The sequence below is a fragment of the Dysidea avara genome, chromosome 2 (assembly GCF_963678975.1).
Source record: "Dysidea avara chromosome 2, odDysAvar1.4, whole genome shotgun sequence".
NCBI classification, from domain to species: Eukaryota; Metazoa; Porifera; class Demospongiae; order Dictyoceratida; family Dysideidae; genus Dysidea; species Dysidea avara.
Genome location: NC_089273.1, coordinates 2,969,332 through 2,986,640, shown reverse-complemented (window position 1 = coordinate 2,986,640; position 17,309 = coordinate 2,969,332). Strand labels below are relative to the sequence as shown.

The 17,309-nt window shown below is 39.7% G+C and overlaps 1 protein-coding gene across 3 annotated transcripts in view; it reads left to right on the top strand.

Annotated features, from left to right (window-relative positions):
• Positions 1-17,072, top strand: part of LOC136246441 (deleted in lung and esophageal cancer protein 1-like) — a 29,244-nt gene extending 12,172 nt beyond the window's left edge. For 2 of the 3 annotated variants that reach the window (XM_066037899.1, XM_066037900.1), the window contains exons 7-12: positions 8,447-8,673; positions 8,723-8,874; positions 9,216-9,316; positions 16,347-16,417; positions 16,586-16,817; positions 16,870-17,072. In XM_066037899.1, coding sequence (XP_065893971.1) covers positions 8,866-8,874; positions 9,216-9,316; positions 16,347-16,417; positions 16,586-16,817; positions 16,870-16,909 — 453 coding nt within the window. In that variant the 5' untranslated portion in view covers positions 8,447-8,673; positions 8,723-8,865 and the 3' untranslated portion in view covers positions 16,910-17,072. Of the gene's footprint in view, positions 1-6,634; positions 6,734-8,446; positions 8,674-8,722; positions 8,875-9,215; positions 9,317-16,346; positions 16,418-16,585; positions 16,818-16,869 lie in introns of those variants that run through there. The other variant, XM_066037902.1, reaches the window with a different exon arrangement.
• Positions 17,073-17,309: the final 237 nt, after the last annotated feature.

The window sequence follows — 17,309 nt, the reverse complement described above, 5'->3', positions numbered from 1 at the left end:
ATCATTAACATATGTGAGAAATAGAAGTGGGCCAAGTATACTTCCCTGTGGGATTCTGGATAGAACTGGGAGAAGGTGAGACAAAGAGTTGTTAATCTTCACACACTGATAACGATTAAGTAGGTATGATTCAAACCATGACCAAAGCTTGCCAGAAATTCCAAGTGATCGAAGTTTAACAGTTCCTTGTGGGGGACACTGTCAAAACCCTTTTTGAAGTCAAGATAGACTACATCAGTTTGGTCATTAGTACTATGTATGGTGTTCAACATGAGAAGCAACTGTTGCACTGTTGATCGATTTTTTAAGAAGCCAAACTGCTGAGGTGAGAGAAAACTTGAAATGTAAGAAATGGTTTTGTTGTAAACTAGTTGTTCTAATACATTAGATGTTATACAGAGTAGAGAAATTGGACGATAGTTAGTAACTTGAGTCTTGTCACCAGATTTATGTACAGGAACAATCGTGTGTATTCGCCATTCATAAGGTATGGAGCAACTATTTAAATTGATTGTAAACAAATGGTGCAATGGCTTAGCAAGAATGTTAGCATATTGTTTGAGGATCCTTGGGCCAATACCATCAATACCAGTGGCCTTGTCAGTATGGAGTGAGACGAGTGCTTCATATACTTGCTGTTCAGATATTTGGATTGATACTAAATGACATCTGACAGATGGGTCAATTTTGTCAGGGTAGGGTGGGAGTACGAAGTCTGAGGAGGTAAACACAGAGAAGAAATATTCATTAAAAAGAGAGGCTTTATCAGCACTGTCAGTGGCAGGAGTACCGTTGTAAAGGACAGAGGATGGTATAGAGCTGGATTTTTTGACACTTCTTATATATTTGTAGACCATGGAGTTATTATTTGGTGCAAAGTTAATTATTAACTTTCTTTCAAACTCTGACCTAGCTTTATGGATTTCATCAGACAGTGAGTGTTCAGCAGTGTGTAAACGATTCCTGATACTGGAGGAGGGAGATCTGCGAAGTCTTCGTTTAAGAGACCTGATACAGTTAATCTGATGTCTGATTGCTGGAGTGAAATATTTGGGCTGATGAGTAGAATTGAGCTTGATCTTTGGAATAAATTTTGCCATGGCATCGCATAAGGAGGAATTTATATATGACCAGATAAATTCAACATTGTTAGACTGGAAACAATTAGAAAAATCAATATTGCACAGAAAGTTAGTCAGGCCATCGTAGTCTCCCTTATTGTAGTCAAAAATGTAGATTGGTTCAGAGGTGTTACTGTGCTGGGTAGTTGATAGCTGGAGTTTGAAGCTGATTAAGTAATGGTCAGACTTTGTTACCGGATTTAGATCATTAGATATAACAATGTCTGTGACTGAGTCGGGTGAATTAGTGAAGATTAAGTCAAGGGTATTGCCATGAATATGGGTTGGACTGTCAATAACTTGAGAGAAATCATATTGGAATGAAAGATCACATAAGCTTGAAGAAAAATTGCAGTTACTAGACAGAGTGGCCCAATCAATGTCTGGGGAGTTGAAGTCACCAAGTATATAGGTCTTTACTAAGGATTGCATTGTAGTCTCTAAATAGGACAAGAGATCCTGCTTGTATACTTCAGAGCAGTTAGGTGGGTTATAAATAAGACACAGGTTAATAGGTTCATACAGCATTAGCTGGACAGTAAGGGCTTCAACTTCATCAGGGATGCTAATAATTCTACTGGGGATCGTCTGTTTAATTGCTATCAGTATACCTCCACCTCTGGTTTTACGATCATGACGGTAGATTGAGAAGGAAGGGGGTAAAATTTCATTGTCGTAGATAAAATTTGACAACCAGGTTTCGGTGATTGCAATAATTTGAAAATCATGCGAGAGGACAAAGCTTGACAGATTAGTTAACTTGTTTACTAGACTACGGTGCGTTCCACAAACAGGCACTGAAGTCTAGTCAATTTGACTCTTCCATAGGGGATGGAGTGGAGACTGAGGAGTTGGTGGAAGCATTTGGGGCATTGGATGTGGCAGTGTTTGAAACATTGGTCACAGGTTGGAGGCTTGCAGATAGTAAGCAGAGTTGAGAGTTTTGCACTGCTGCATAGAGCTTATGATTGATGTACAGACCGTTCCCACGAATTTTGATGTGCTTGCTCTCGGTGCCACTATCAATGAGGCTTCGTCTCTCTTTTAGTAGGATACTTTCGATTTTACGCTCCTCAGCTGACATATCAGGTTTGATTGCTATACCAGATGACAAAGAACTTTTACATGATAGAACAAGGGTAGCTTCAAAGGCTCTCAGGAATTTGACAAGAATGGGGCGGGGGCGAGTATTGTTTTGATCATATAATTATTTTCCGAGTCTGTGGAAGTCCTTCATTGATTCAGGTGTAATAGATAGCTTGAGGTCAGAGAAAACTTTCATCAAACAGTCAAGGTCATGCTTCGTCCGGTCGTGCTTACTAGTAGGCCATAAACAACAACACTGTTACAGTATCCACACTATTTGTTGTGGGGCGTGGTGCAGCTTTACATACTTTTCCTGTTTCCAGCACCTGTGTTGTATACTGTATGAGCAGAAATTTTGACGTGGAATTAACATTGGTGATTTGGTGAATTCTTACATTACCGCCAAATTAAAATCTTACTGTCATTGAATTATTTTATCAGTGTTTGTAATATTTTAACCAATTGAAGCACATGTATGTATGTCAGGCATGAAGAAGCAAGCACTTTATCTAGCAAACTTGTCAAGTATGGTGACATTATAGGTTTTCAAAAGAGAAGTGCGACCAAGTTCAGGAATGTGTAATGGTTTAGAAGAGTGGTGGCTACAAGATATGAGGTCAAGTCCAGAAGATATAGTACAAAATGTGTGGGGCCTTAACTTGTATGAATTAGAGGTAAATCTGTGATTGGTAGTGGTGGGTATTTTATTTGAGTGGTGGCTGGTCCCAACCACTGCCAACCACTGTGGACAAGAGGAGCTTTATGGGAGGCTCAGTCTGCACTAAATTTTTGCTTTCAGAGCCTCAGATTGAGTCAGATGTAAATCCACCCTGTGCTTAATCATAGAATTCTAAGATTGTCTGTAATATTGTAGGTTGAAGCAGCAGAGATCTAGCTAACTTTCACAGAGAATGCGCCCAATCACTTTGTTCCTTCGGAAGGCTGCTATACATTACACCTGGCACCCTCCATTTTGCACAAGAGTCTCCAGTATGCAGACCAGTAGCTATGTTGACAACAGGGTATTGAGTATCTATATACTTCTTTGCAGATGAAAAGCAATGTGGGAAAGCTACAATAATGTATTCACAGGCAACGCCAAATATTCTGCTCGCCAAATTGATGCTTATACAGTATATGTGTGGGTGTCAAGCACTTGGCATGACTATAGTAATGACAGATATCTTTTCTTGGTATGCATGTGTTTGTGTGTCTCTCTGTCTGTAGTGTGTAAGGCAACATAGCCAAGTTTAGGACATCAGCCTGGTAATTGAAAGGTTTCCTGGTTATGCCAAATTGGTGTTACTGTTGTTTTATTGATCAACAAACTTTACTCACATTGCTCCAGTCTAACCAGCTGTTTAAATGGGGACCTGGTGTCAACTGGGGAAGCAACCCAACCAGTAGACCTAAGCTAGTATGCATTTGAAATTGCCTATTATGCTTTTGAGCAATGCTCTCCCAAAATTTCCTTATGCCCAATTGTGTCCCATTATGCCTCAAATATGCTCTTAGAAAACTGTATCTTCACTGCCTGTTAGAATGTCTAGTAGAGGTGTACCGATATGGGTTTTTGGCATGTACCGATATCCGATATTGATGTAACCAAAAGAAGCCAATAACCGATAGTCAATCCGATATTTGCATTAATATTTTAAGCAAACGAAAGTGTACATTTACCTACCCTACAACAACATGTGCATGTATTCATTGCCTGTGGTGATGGTGGCTTGGGTTTCTATTGTGCAATCCAGACAATTAGACACCTACAAACATTTTTATGTATACTCCCATGAAGCCTTAAATGGATATTTCTGCATTACTCTGCATTCTAATGGCTTGTGAGAAAGCTGGTACAGCAAGTTTCCTTGGTTATCCTATGATCCTTCTTTTATTACAAAGGTATACTCTATAACTGCTTCATTTATAAAGACTGTGATAAGCTTTCCAGCAACAAACACTAGAATTGTGTGTAATTATATGGCTTCTCATAGCGTAGTACTTGTTGCAGAGTGAACAATAATCCAGAGCCACATGAATAACGTAGAAAACAAATGCACAATCCGTTTATGTACAAACTATTGCTACTGTATAAATATCGGTAGCGATATCGGTCCTCCTGCTGTTCTGTACCGATACCGGTATTGGTTAAAAAAATGCTATATCGGTGGCCGATATTGTAGCCGATCCGATTATCGGTACACCTCTAGTGTCTAGTGCATCCTTGAATGTTCTATTAGGATATTTCATGCATGCTGTGGCTGTTCCATTAGAGTACATCAATCTTTAGCCACTCTTCCCTTCACAAGTAATTGTAATCTGATTTTTTACTGCTTTATTTAACTATCCCAACCTGCATCATGCAAAACTTGTAGAGTTTCAGCTTCTCTGATAACCAATGCACAAACTTGCCCACACCTTCATCTGTGAGACATGGTACAGCCTCCTACGGGTTAGTAGTCCCGCCCCAGCAAAATTTTCCAGCACTGACTCAAAGCACTTTAGTAGCACACAGGTGTCCCAGTGCTGGTTCACTACGTGGGTGTGACTGCTAGTGGTAGCTGAAACTTTGCTTTTTGTGTATGTATGTGAGTGTGTGTGCATGCGTGCGTGCGTGTATGCGTGTGTGTGTGTGTGCAGGGCTTCCGGTAATTTTTTTGAATGTACTGTCAAACTGTCAGTACAACACAGATTTTGTCCTGTCAAAACATAAAAATGTCCTGGTACCCTGTGTTAAGCTTTCAGTACTAAAGATGTAGTTATGCCAGAATTAATGTAACGATGTCATAAATTAATGTAACACACTGTTCCTAGTCCACTGCAACAGTCTTCTAGCTATTAAATAAAACTTCATACATCCCACAAGTCAAAGGTAACACTGGATAACATGGTTTTAAATAAATTTTGTACATTCATAAGCTGACAAGTACAAGTAGGCTGGTGTTCCAAACATCACTGTTTTGGTTTGGGGTAAAACTTGTGGCGACAAGCCATAAACAAACAGCTTAATTAAATATTACTGCCTTTGTAAGGCTGCTCTCCCTCCAGCAGTGGTGTATGAATTATCCAACCACAATGTCTGGACAACGATAAAATTAACCAGTCATTGCACAATATTGACTGGAAATTGGCTGATTGTCGATAGGGATGAGCCTATTTTGCTTTTTTTCCACCTATTTTTCTTTCCAGCAATTCTTTTATTTTTTACCTATTTTGCTCAATATTTTGCTCTAAATTTTTCTATTTTGCTGAGCATCAGTAAAAATTAATTGCAGTATCTCTAGCTTACAAGTATGTGTGACTGCTCTATTAGAATATTTCGTACGTAGTGACTGCTCTATTAGAGTATCTCGATCTTTAGTCACCATTTTCTATGAGCATATGTTGTCCTAATACTATGCATGACTGTTCTATTAGAGTATCTCGATCTTTATCATACAAAATGTGCCAAGTTGCCATTCCTTGGTACCCATTTTCCCAATTTTCCACCTATTTTTCCAGCATTTTGCTCTTTGCTTTTACCAACGTAGTTTTCCAAAAAGTTTGCCTGCAAAATTGGCGCATCCCTAATTGTCGAATATTATTTCGAGCCCGTGTGTGTAGTGTGGGAGTGAGTATGTGAGTGTGATGTCGTGAGGCAGCAAGGCCAAATGGTTAGGGCATTGGGCTGGTGATCAAAAATCCCAGGTTCAAGTTCTGGTTATGCCACTTTGTTGTTTCTTTGAGCAAGAAGTTTTATTCAGATTGCTCCAGTTTACCCAGCTGTTAAATGGGGACCTGGTGGCCTGATGTCAACTGGGGAAGTAGCCCACTGAGCTGTAACATTATTGGGTACCTGATGTCATCTGGGGAAGTAGCCCACTCCGCTATAAGATTAATGGGTACCTGGGGTTAACTGGGGAAGCAAATGCCCAACTGTCCTTGTCTCACTTACCAGTGTTGAGGTCATTGTGGAACCTTGGGTTCTGCGACTTTTCTCTATTAGACCTGCACTGTCCTCCTGTGGGTTACTAGTCCTGGGATTTGCCTGCACTAGACTTGAGTGCCTGAGTGGTGCGCAGGCATCCTTGTGCTAGCTTACTGGACAGCAATAGTTGTGTTTCACATGACCACTGGAGGCTTTGCTTTGTGTGTGCATGTGTAATGTCAATTGGGGAACACCCCACCCAGCTATAACATCAATGGTTAATTAAACTTGAACAGCTAACTTGTTGTTTACTTTGTTCATGGTACATGTTTGAAATGAATCATCTATCATATCTCATATCATAGCATGTACATCTATGTATGAGTTTCTTTTTTTATTTACAATAACATCCTGTCTGTCTGTCATCCTGTCATTCCTGTCTTCCTTCCTGTTACAAAATTACAAACACCTCAGCACTTTATTAGAATGTCCTTGACCACCATGTGTGATTGTGCTACCATATTACATGATATAATGGATCACCTGATGTAGACTATATGATGAGTCTATTGAAGTTTACCATTTTTCAAATGGACCACTAGAAAATGACTTTCAAAAAGTGTGCAACTTTTCCTGTAATTTTTATTGAGGCCAACAAAACTACACTAGTGTGTCAGTGGGATTCTGTGGTGTATGTTTTACAACACACTGCACTGACTGGCACCTGAGTAGCATGCAGGTGTCCCAGTGCTGGTTCACTGGGTAGGCATGACTGCATTATAGGTGAGAGCCAAAGACTTTTTGAAGGATTTTGCTTTGCTATTGCATTTATCATACAGTACGATAGTAACTGTATGGTAGGTACCACAAAGGAGTAGGTGTGGCCCACAAAATAACATCACCCCAAAACTAGCCTCAATTTTCCCTGACAACGATGAGGCAGTATTGGTTAGGTAAAACTAAGCCCAAACAAGATTTCAAATTGACCCAAAACACTTTCGACAAGTTGTTACGGAATTTTAATTTTTTTTTATTTGACGGAATTTTCTACTGCCTGACTGAGTACTGACTGGCTGATGCCTTCAGACAAGCGTAACTCGATAACGGCTAAGGCCACGGGCTTGATTTTTTTACTGTTCGACGTTGCTTCAGCCCAACAGGTGCCTTTTAGCATACCACAGTATGTACAACGCATTCTTCATGGACTTACCAGTGTCCTCCTTTGTGTCCCATTCATCTTTGCTGACAGGGAAAGGTGTTGATTTAGCAATAGCACGTGATAGCTTCCCTTCAAAACAGAAATCGTCTGTATTTTTCATAGTGGCTATTTTGATTGCAGATGTGCTTTTCAAACAGACGATAATTAATAATAAAATTGGGGCGCGCGGCGCCATTTCTTTTGGTATGCGGGGATTGTAGCGGTGCTTTCCATACAGTTCTTGATTCGAAATGCCATGTAACGGGTTGAACATAGCTGACAATGAAGCATAATTAATACTTCACTTTTCAGACAATAATTGATATAGCTGGGGTGTGCGGCGCCATTTCAGAAGTGGTATGCGTGGGTTTACCAGTCATAATAAAATTATTTCCAAAAAAAGTTAACAAACAAGTACATGAAAAAATTTGGAATTTTCAACTACAGTAGGGATCATAGCACATCGATAAAAAGTACTGAAACAAGTTGGAGTAGTCCATGATAGTAAACATTCAGAAGTGTTATATCCCTAGTGTACATTTCCATTATGGTATTTTGAGCACAGTAGGCAGGGCCGCCCAGAGAAATTAAGGGGCCCAGGGCAAAGAGTTAAAGTGGGGCCCTTGACCCAAGTTGTAAGGTGAAGACCAAAAAAAAAAAAAAAGGTCACAACCTGCTGGCAATGACAACCTGCTGGCAATGACAACCTGCTGGCAATGACAATAACTACCCATCACCAACCATATCTCCTTATCTATAAACTTGCTACACTGCTCCTCTGAAGAATACTCTGACTGCTCTATTAGAGTATATCGATCTTTTAAACAGGTATTCAGGGGGCCCTTCATGGGGCCTCCTGGGGCCCCTTTCAGGCTGGGGCCCCGGGGCAAAATGCCCCAGTTGCCCCCCCCTGTGGGCGGCCCTGACAGTAGGGATATAACACTTCTTATTGTTTTACTGTTAGTTAATATCATGGACTACTCTAACTGATTTCAGCACTTTTTATCGATGTGCTATGGTCCCTACGCTATGTATTTGTATATGTTGTGTGTGTGTGTGTGTGTGTGAATCACATGTCATGACATGTGTGTTATATACTGTACATGTACTTTACCTCACCATGTGCTACATTAGGTGCCTGCTAGACTTTGGCAGTACCAATTCACTGGGCTAGGCCCCTCACCGTCTATACCTTAAAGTGACAAACAACACTGTCATACCTACTAGTCTAGTGGTCCATGTAGTACCAACTGTGATACCTTCTGACCCACCGACTACAAGAGCTGGCAAGAGCACAATGCTTAGTCAAACTTCCGACCTAGCTAATCCCAAGAGTATGACAGACAAAAGGAACCAGTTAGGTAAGATATGTCATGTGATGATCATGTGATGCTTCAGTTGTCATTGCAGATCTAACCAACCAGGTGTTGTCCAGAGGAAAGGGGTGTGGCTTTGTAATGACCCCAAGTCAGTTAGACATTCCTGCCCACTCTAGTCACTTGATCCAAGTGTAGTCATACTCTGACAAGTGAGGAGTGTACTCTGATCAAATTATGTGTCAGGTAATATCTTAGAAGGTCATGTGATGCCACCTTATGTTATGTGACATCATTTGGTATTGTGTGACTTCATTTCTTTTTTGTTACCAAATTACAGTTAAGTAGTTTGCTAGACTGACAGGATAAAGAGAGGATTTTCATAAGTTTTTAGAAATCAGTGTAGTATTAAAAATTCCCTTGCATTACTGAATTAAAATTATAGTTCAGCTTGTCTGAGCTAATGTCTACACATTCAGTAATGTTTGCAACATTTCTTTAAACTGAAAATGGTGGATGCTTTGGTTTATGGATTAGTGTATACATGCAGCCTGCATCAGTTAGAGTGTTTTTGCTATATTATTCAGGTACCAGGGTTAGCTGATACTTCAATTGTGATCAGTTATGGAGTTGTTGGTAGTCCTGTATTGTTCCCTACCACTGCTACATATGGCTCCACTATAGTGAGGTAACAACATCAGTTATATGGCCTGTATATTGAGGACACATTGACACCAATTCACAATGAAGGGGTGACATCCTCTGATTTCTGTAGAAAAATGTCACAATGTAAAAAAAGGCTGGGGCCATTTGGAAAGATCTTTCTACCAAGAGTTTCTAATGTAAGCAACGGAAACGAAGTTTTGTTACTGTATCACTGTATTGTTCACAAATTGCAACAAATGTATGGTTTTCCAAAATAGGGTCACATTTTTAGTGCTTGTTTAGTTTTATCTATTGCAACACATGTCAAATGCAATTATCAAACTTCTACAAGTTTTTCGTACTCTCCTACTGCAGAAAGTACTACCATAGAGTTTGGTTGTTAAGCACACGTATAATATATTAAGCTCATATTGTTTCTTTAGCGCTTACCCGTTTCTCACACTTAATCATGATTGAAAGAAAACACATGTGTACAAACACAAAGTTCCAAGACAAGATGTGCTATACAAGATACTATAATACTTGTAGAGGTATTCCAATGTTGCAAAGTGTGAAATTTCACATGGCACATGGCTAAAATGACTATACTTACCAATCAAAATGGTCTACCATAGTATCAAGAGTTCATAATATTGTAGAGGGGGGAGAGTGTCTAACAACCAGTGTATAAGTCAAACGCACAGTGATTTGTAGTGATTTTACACCTTGTAGTGTTGATACTAGGGCAGCCAGATCGAAGCTGGTTTGTAGCAAGTGGTGCAAACTATATGCACGCCTAAAATAAAAGTGCTCGTATCGATAATGTGGCACCCGAATACAGTAATATTTGGTGAAGAACCCGTGCTTGAAAATCAGGCCTCACGTCCGAAGAGAAGACGACTGATTGAATGGAATCCTTTAGACAGGCCTAGTGGTTGCGGAGAAGACTCAACTGAGCTCCCCGGCGAGAAGTCACTGGATGGTAAAGAAGGACCGCTTCAGGCTCACGATGTGAAAGGCGATGAGCAAGCTGAAGTAAACTCGGTACGAGGGGAAGGGAAACGAAAAAGTACACGACCAAACGATGCCTCTAATACAGTTCAACCACAACCATCAGAGTCAGCCTCCAGCTTGTCCTCTACTGCAGGTCGAAAACAAAAGGCACTAAATAAAAAGGCGAAGTTCCGAATAACAGATCACCTTGGTTCATTAAAGCCTGAAGTAGTTACCACTGTGTCTCTAAACAACGTGTAAAAACTATTGCCAAGCTACAACTCTGAACTAAAACAGTTTTGTACATCTGTTATTCCCAACCAGCTAAAGTTTTTGTCAGAACACTTGCAGAAGGTATTTATAAGACTTTACGAGGAGTGTTCGACTTTGAAGGAAAGATACCTGCAGTTTCAGATAAGGTGGCATAGATACTGTAGCTACTTATTAGTTGATAAGAACTGTCAGCTTTCACCGGTTGGTCTGCATCCAACAGACCCTTTGGCTATTGAAGTGGTGGCTGTTTGGTCAAAGTGAAATAAATTTTGTTCTCTACATTCTCTTCTATCATCTTAATCCAAGAAGTTCCTAATGGTATTTTGCAGTTGCGTATATGATGAATTACTTCGACAATGTCACGTAGCTATTCAAGCTGACAGACAAAAGACATCATATGTTTAGAGGACACAGAGGACATTTATTATCGTTTTGGTGGTGCTACCCTATGTAGTATGCTGCATAGGAGATATGACAAAATAAAAGTCTGCTCATCACAACAGAATGTTACAGTCTCACTAGAACTAGCCCTACTGCAGTATACATAAGAAAGAAGACAAGGACCACATACCGGATTACCTTAAGTACCGAGACGAGGGAAATATGTACTTTCCTTGTACAGAACTACTTTCATTTTTAAAAGCTGTTGATGTTGCCACCAAAAATAAAGTTAATGATACAAAATTTAACCATCTGGGTTCAAACATGTTGACTATAATAGTGGAATCACTGCACAGTTATAGCAATCTTCTTGCAGTGTTTTCAACCGCCTTGGCTGCTAGAATGTGTGATTTACCCATCACAACAGTGTATGCTGTATTTAAGGAGATGGTACAGAAACTTGCCCATGTCAGACTACAAGAGTATCTTGATACCTTTAAACACAAAGGAGCTGCTCAAAAGGGAAGTGCTTCATTAGCAGGGCAGAACCTACGGGATTCGTTATTGACACACCATGTAACCTTAAAACTAAACAGTGATACTAACAATCTTTACAGTATGAAATCCATTTGATTATTGTTTACATCCATATTTCTTCTTTTCTAATGTGCAATTGGATAAGTGTAGGGGAACATCTCTATAGTTAACTGAGCTGTGCCACAGTATGCTTTACCAAATGTGCTGCTCTTGCAGTAGAATAGTTAGTTGAACTGAGCTTGCCTCCTGCTGTGTGCTTGAACTGGCTGAATAGTGTTTCAACCACACTTCCTGAAAGTCGTAAGGGACTAATAAAATGTTCTGGAAATTCGTCTAGGAAACTTTTCACAAAAGCTTGGAAACTGTAAGTGCACACCCTGAGAAGGTCAAATGCTACATCATTATAAAAAAAGTGTGATAAAAAGCACAACAACATGCGTAATACTTACTTTTCCAACTGAGGAATCTCCAGTCTTGTGCTTCTAAAGTACCTATAATGTATAGATACATGTAAAGGCAAATCAAAGCCATGCATTAACATTCAGACCTTCTCTTGACAGAACTTTGCCACTTTACAAAGTATAAAAACCCAGAAGAAATTTACTGAAATACTTCGCTGCTTAAGTCGCATACCTTCTTGTGACTCAGGAAACCCTTCTCAAATAATTTACTGCATGTCTCAAGGTACTCTTAACGTAAGCTTAACACTAGCAGCATCCTTAGGCACAGGATCTTGATTAATGTACAGTATTGGTACAGCTCTGATAGTACCAGTTCTTGCTACAATTAAATACATCAACAATGCACGCTGACTTAAAATTATTTTATATGTACCTGCATGATTTTAGCGGGTAAGACATTTAGCTTTGTCCAGGCATCACGAAGGACATGAACCTCTTTAAGCTTTGGCACCATGTGTGCACAACCTTTGTCTCTTCTTTGGCACTCCCTAGAATACAAATCCAGTGTCGCTTTCCACCCAAACTTTGTCCCATCAGCAGAGGTAAATCCCTCTCTTGTGATGAGAACAAAGCATTTATCATGTTTTTCAACTATACAAAAAAAATCAAATCAACTGCATGACTTGATCAAGAGTTTATAATACCACTATAGATAAATACCATAAACTTTTGATGTAATAATTATGCTAGTTTACTTGGTGACTGGGACATATAAGCCAATAAGCAAATCTTAGTGGATCACACGGGTTCACAAACCATGGTTTCACTGCATATGGATCTGGACCATTGCAAGTACCACACATTCCATAACAGTCATGGGTAGCCTTTAGTGCTGCCAGATTAGGAACTGCACCATCACACACTAGGATAAGAGTTTTGATGTCGTGAACCTACACATGTTAGAAAAATGCTAAATTATTCTAAACTTATGTTATAACATACGTGAAAAAAATCTAATACTCTCCAACACACAAGAGCAAATTAACTTAGCTGTCATCGTTTCTTCACTAGTATAAAATGACCCCACAATGTCACATGAGGAGGTAAGGTCTCTCCATAGGAATTGTAGAATGTAGTCGGTTTGCTTTACTCTGTGATCACTATCAAACAGCTGGAATACATCATGCAAGGATGCCTGTGTTTCCACAGTCATTGCTAGTCCAATTATTCTATGGCTCTGTGAGTTCCACATAAGAGACGACACAACTTTTACTTCATCAAAAATTAGCACCCCTGCACTCTTCGGCCTTGATTTATGCTCAGCTTAACAGGATTGCTGAAATATTCTGTACACTTCTACTTGCTTGCCAATTGACTCCACTGCAGCCCCAGCTTCATGCAGGAAATCCCCTGTGTATGCCTGCAGTGTAGCACGGGAAGGAAGCTGCAAGATACTAAAGCTTTTTAGAGCTTTATATGCTGCAGGGCTTCGGACAAAGACAGCAAGTGCTAGAATTATAATATTTATAGCAGAAAATTTTGATAAGAAAATGTTGACAAAATAATTGTGAATAGGTACGGATTTACAAGTTTTACAATTATCAAACATTAAGTGAGTGTTTCAGTTGTTTAGAAACATTCAATTTGTCAAAACTAAGGATTTGATTTTAAAAAAATTAATCTGTCAACATTGTCTACTGCATAACAACGTACCAATTCTGATAGTAACCAAGCTCCAATAGTTATTACGATTTCCAGTCTCTACAGGATGTAAAATCATAAAGTATATTAAATGAAGCTATTCATCAGAAAACTTATTATCTAACAGAAAATCTCTATAATCTGTTAATATAATATGATCTTCCTTTACCAACATGACAAGTAAGTGTCAGATTATAGAAATTTAGTGTAATTATATCAACTCACTGTTACACTTTTGATCCTTTAAAAACTTCTCTCGGGCATTATTTTTGTCCAACTCCTATGCAACCCTCACAGAATCTCCAACTGAGAAGCTATCTGCTTCCTTAAATGCTTTCTGCAACTCATCCGCGTTAGCTTCCTCCATCTGGGACATAATTTCACTTAGCTCATTAGATTGTTCATCATCTAGCAATAGCTCTGTATCAACAAGCCTGGCTAACTTTGCTTTATCAGCTGACCTTTCCACCTGTGCAGCTTTTCTTCTCTTAGCAACACTAGCCGGTGAGAGGTACTTCAACTTGATTGATGATGATGGCTGCTGCCTGGCAGTCCATCTTGCTGGACTTGCATCAGATCTTCGCCTTTGGTATGCTAACAGAGCCAGAAGGCGTTTACATTGCTTGCACAACACTGCAAACTTTAATTTCTCTTCCTTGCTGATGTTCTTAGCAAGTTGATGCCACAGCAGACAACTGTCAGAATCAATTCAATCGAATGGTTTGTCCCACGGCGAACTCCTTTGATGTGGTAACGAATAACAGCATGATATTCATCAAAATACATTTTCTTATCAAGCCCAGGGCAGAATTTGTGATCACTTTTCTTAGCAATAATATCACACACCTCAAAAACTCACAAATATTGTTTACTGTACCACTCTTAATTGAAACAAACAATACTTGAATATCACAGGTGAAGTGAAGCTCTGATGGGATATCATAGGTAAAGTGAAGCTCTGATGGGATATCATAGGTAAAGTAAAGCTCTGATGGGATATCATAAGTAAAGTGAAGCTCTGATGGGATATCATAGGTAAAGTGAAGCTCTGATGGGATAAACAGAATTCTTGCTACTGACATATAGACAGCTCCTGGTAACTGATACAAAAATCTATGTGTGATATCCAGTGCTTCACCCTTCCCACAAATTGTCTTTGTAAAGGAAAGATCAGGATATCTTGTGCTTCCTTTATTAACAGCATTTTGCAATGTTAATGCATTCACTGGTGCTACTGACTGAACCACTGTTGGCTGATTAACCACTGTTGTCGTGTGATTAGCCATTGTCAGTTTGCTAACAGTTGTTGGTTGATATGCTTGTTGGCTAACCATTGTGGTTATTAGGTGAGTTGCTGGGTGGAGCATTCCTGATCGATCAGCTATTGTTGGCATTGTTGGAATGTATGACTGAACCATTGCTGTCTGATTAACTGAACGTTGGCTAGGAGCTTGGTGGGACAATGGTACCATCAATTGGGCAGCTGGATGGGTAGTTGCTGACTGTGTAACTGTCACAGATGTTGGTTGAGTAATGAACTGTAACTTGGTTGCTGCTGATTGAAGAGTCGACTGGTTTGGTAGAATAAATGGAGGGGGCACTACAGGCTGGTTAATTGTGGTAAATGGTCTATTAGTAGGCTGAATCAATGAAAGCTGATTAACCGCAGCTGCTGTTAGTTGAATAGCAGACTGGAGGATATGTGGTTGACGAAACATAGTTGTTGCTGACGGAATCGCTGATTGAAGCTTGGTTAGCTTGTCTGCCATGGCTTGTTCTGAGACAGCTGACTGAATGACTCCCTGGCTAACATTAACTACAGCTGTTGTTGTTGGCTGAATGACTTGCTGGCTAACTACAGCTGTTATTGCTGGCTGAATGGCTTGCTGGTTAACCTCAGCTGCTGCTGTCAGTTGAATGGCTTGCTGGTTAATTTGTGCTGCTGTTGCTGAATGAAGAACTGGCTCTGTATACGATGGACTGATTTGTTGATCTTGAGCCGATTCCTGAATGGGATGGCAGACACAGTGCTTTAACACTACTACAAAAGCGCATTCATGATACAACAAATGGAATCATATAAACAATATGCGTAATGATGGCCGATACTTACCAGTACTGGAAATCTCAAATGCGCAACACGTGATCACGAATGACAGGACTGTTGATGAGTGATGATGGCCTTTGTGTAACAAGGACTTTGCCGACAGCAAAGCGATATTGCTATTGTGCATCGGTAACAGGAGATGTCTCGTGATTCTCCCGCCTATCGAAATGGCGTATTTAAGAAGATAGCACGTGGTAGCGACCCGGATCCCTTATGGCAGATACTCCTAAGCAGCGGAGTGATGGTCTTGATAATTTACAGTGCAACAGCAAAAGACGTCGTATATTTGTGGGGCAGGCCAGTTCAGATTCATCTGTGTTAATTGAATCCGAGAGTATACGATAGTTTACTGGTGATACTTATCTCTGTGGGATTGTACGTGGTATATTGAGCGTTAGACACTCATCCCCCCTACAATATTATGAACTCTTGATAGTATGCTCCATACAATGATTTACACAGTAACTAGACTACTCCAAATATTGGTAGACATTGTGACTACAAATCACATGATCCCAAGAGAGTGAATCATAATCACAACAAGTAGGCACGTACTCTTAACAAGTACATTTTAATTTTCTTGAACTTTATGTGCCTAACAACCAGACTGTATGGTATATTGTTGTATCCACTATGTGTTACATCAAAGTATGGCTATGATTAGTGTGTGTGTTGTTCAGGTTTGGTTCTCACCCAGCTGATAGTGGACCTATTAAGAAAAGTGTGAAATTAAAGAACACCAGTCCATGTGGTGAGTTAGTTTAGTATAAGTGTAGTGAGCACAAGCTACACTTATCCTTGTAGGGCCTCTCCTACATGCACACTGGTCACCATATTTTTGGTAGTGCTTATATTTGTATTTTTAGATGCAGTTAAATCTGACTGCTGGTATTTTTAAAATGTTTTTTGTCTTGTACAGAGCTGATGGTGGACTGGGAGGTGTACAATAAAGTACCAGGGGATCAACAACTGATAGACCTCACTGTGGCTGTGGGTAAACCATTCCCTGTTGATATCACCGATGATGAGGAATCATGTGATGATGATCTCATACCTGATGATGTCATTAAAGGATCATGTGATCTGGTAAAGGTCATGATCAAGGCTCATGAAGGACTAACCTCGTCTCATCCTATCAGACTAATCAAATTGTAGGTGTCAAAAAGTTGATTGATTGTTATTGAGGTTGTTGATCACTCACAGGTCATCAAGGGACATTCAAGTGTCTCTGCTGATTGATTGATTTATGATTTACCCTCTGGCAGTCAATGACTGCCATTCTCCCTTGCCAGAGCAGTACAAAATATACAAATACAGTATAGCTATGTAGCTAACAAGCACAAAACTAAACACACAGATACAAACATGTGTACAAGTTGAATATCTAAATGGTGGTCTAACGTTAACTAAGGCATAGATACTGCAGGGGCGGATTTAGGGAGGGGGATAAGGGGGCTTCCTTTTTAAGTTAGTACTTGGCCAATAAAACCCTAAATCCTCAATGTGTATCAAAAACAGACTTATTCCAGGAACTATACATCACTATCAACACAAATTATGTCTATGTAACTATACCTATTGTTCAACTCTGTTAACAGGAGAGTATAGCTTCTTTTTTTTCAAAAGTTCTTCAAGAAAAAGGT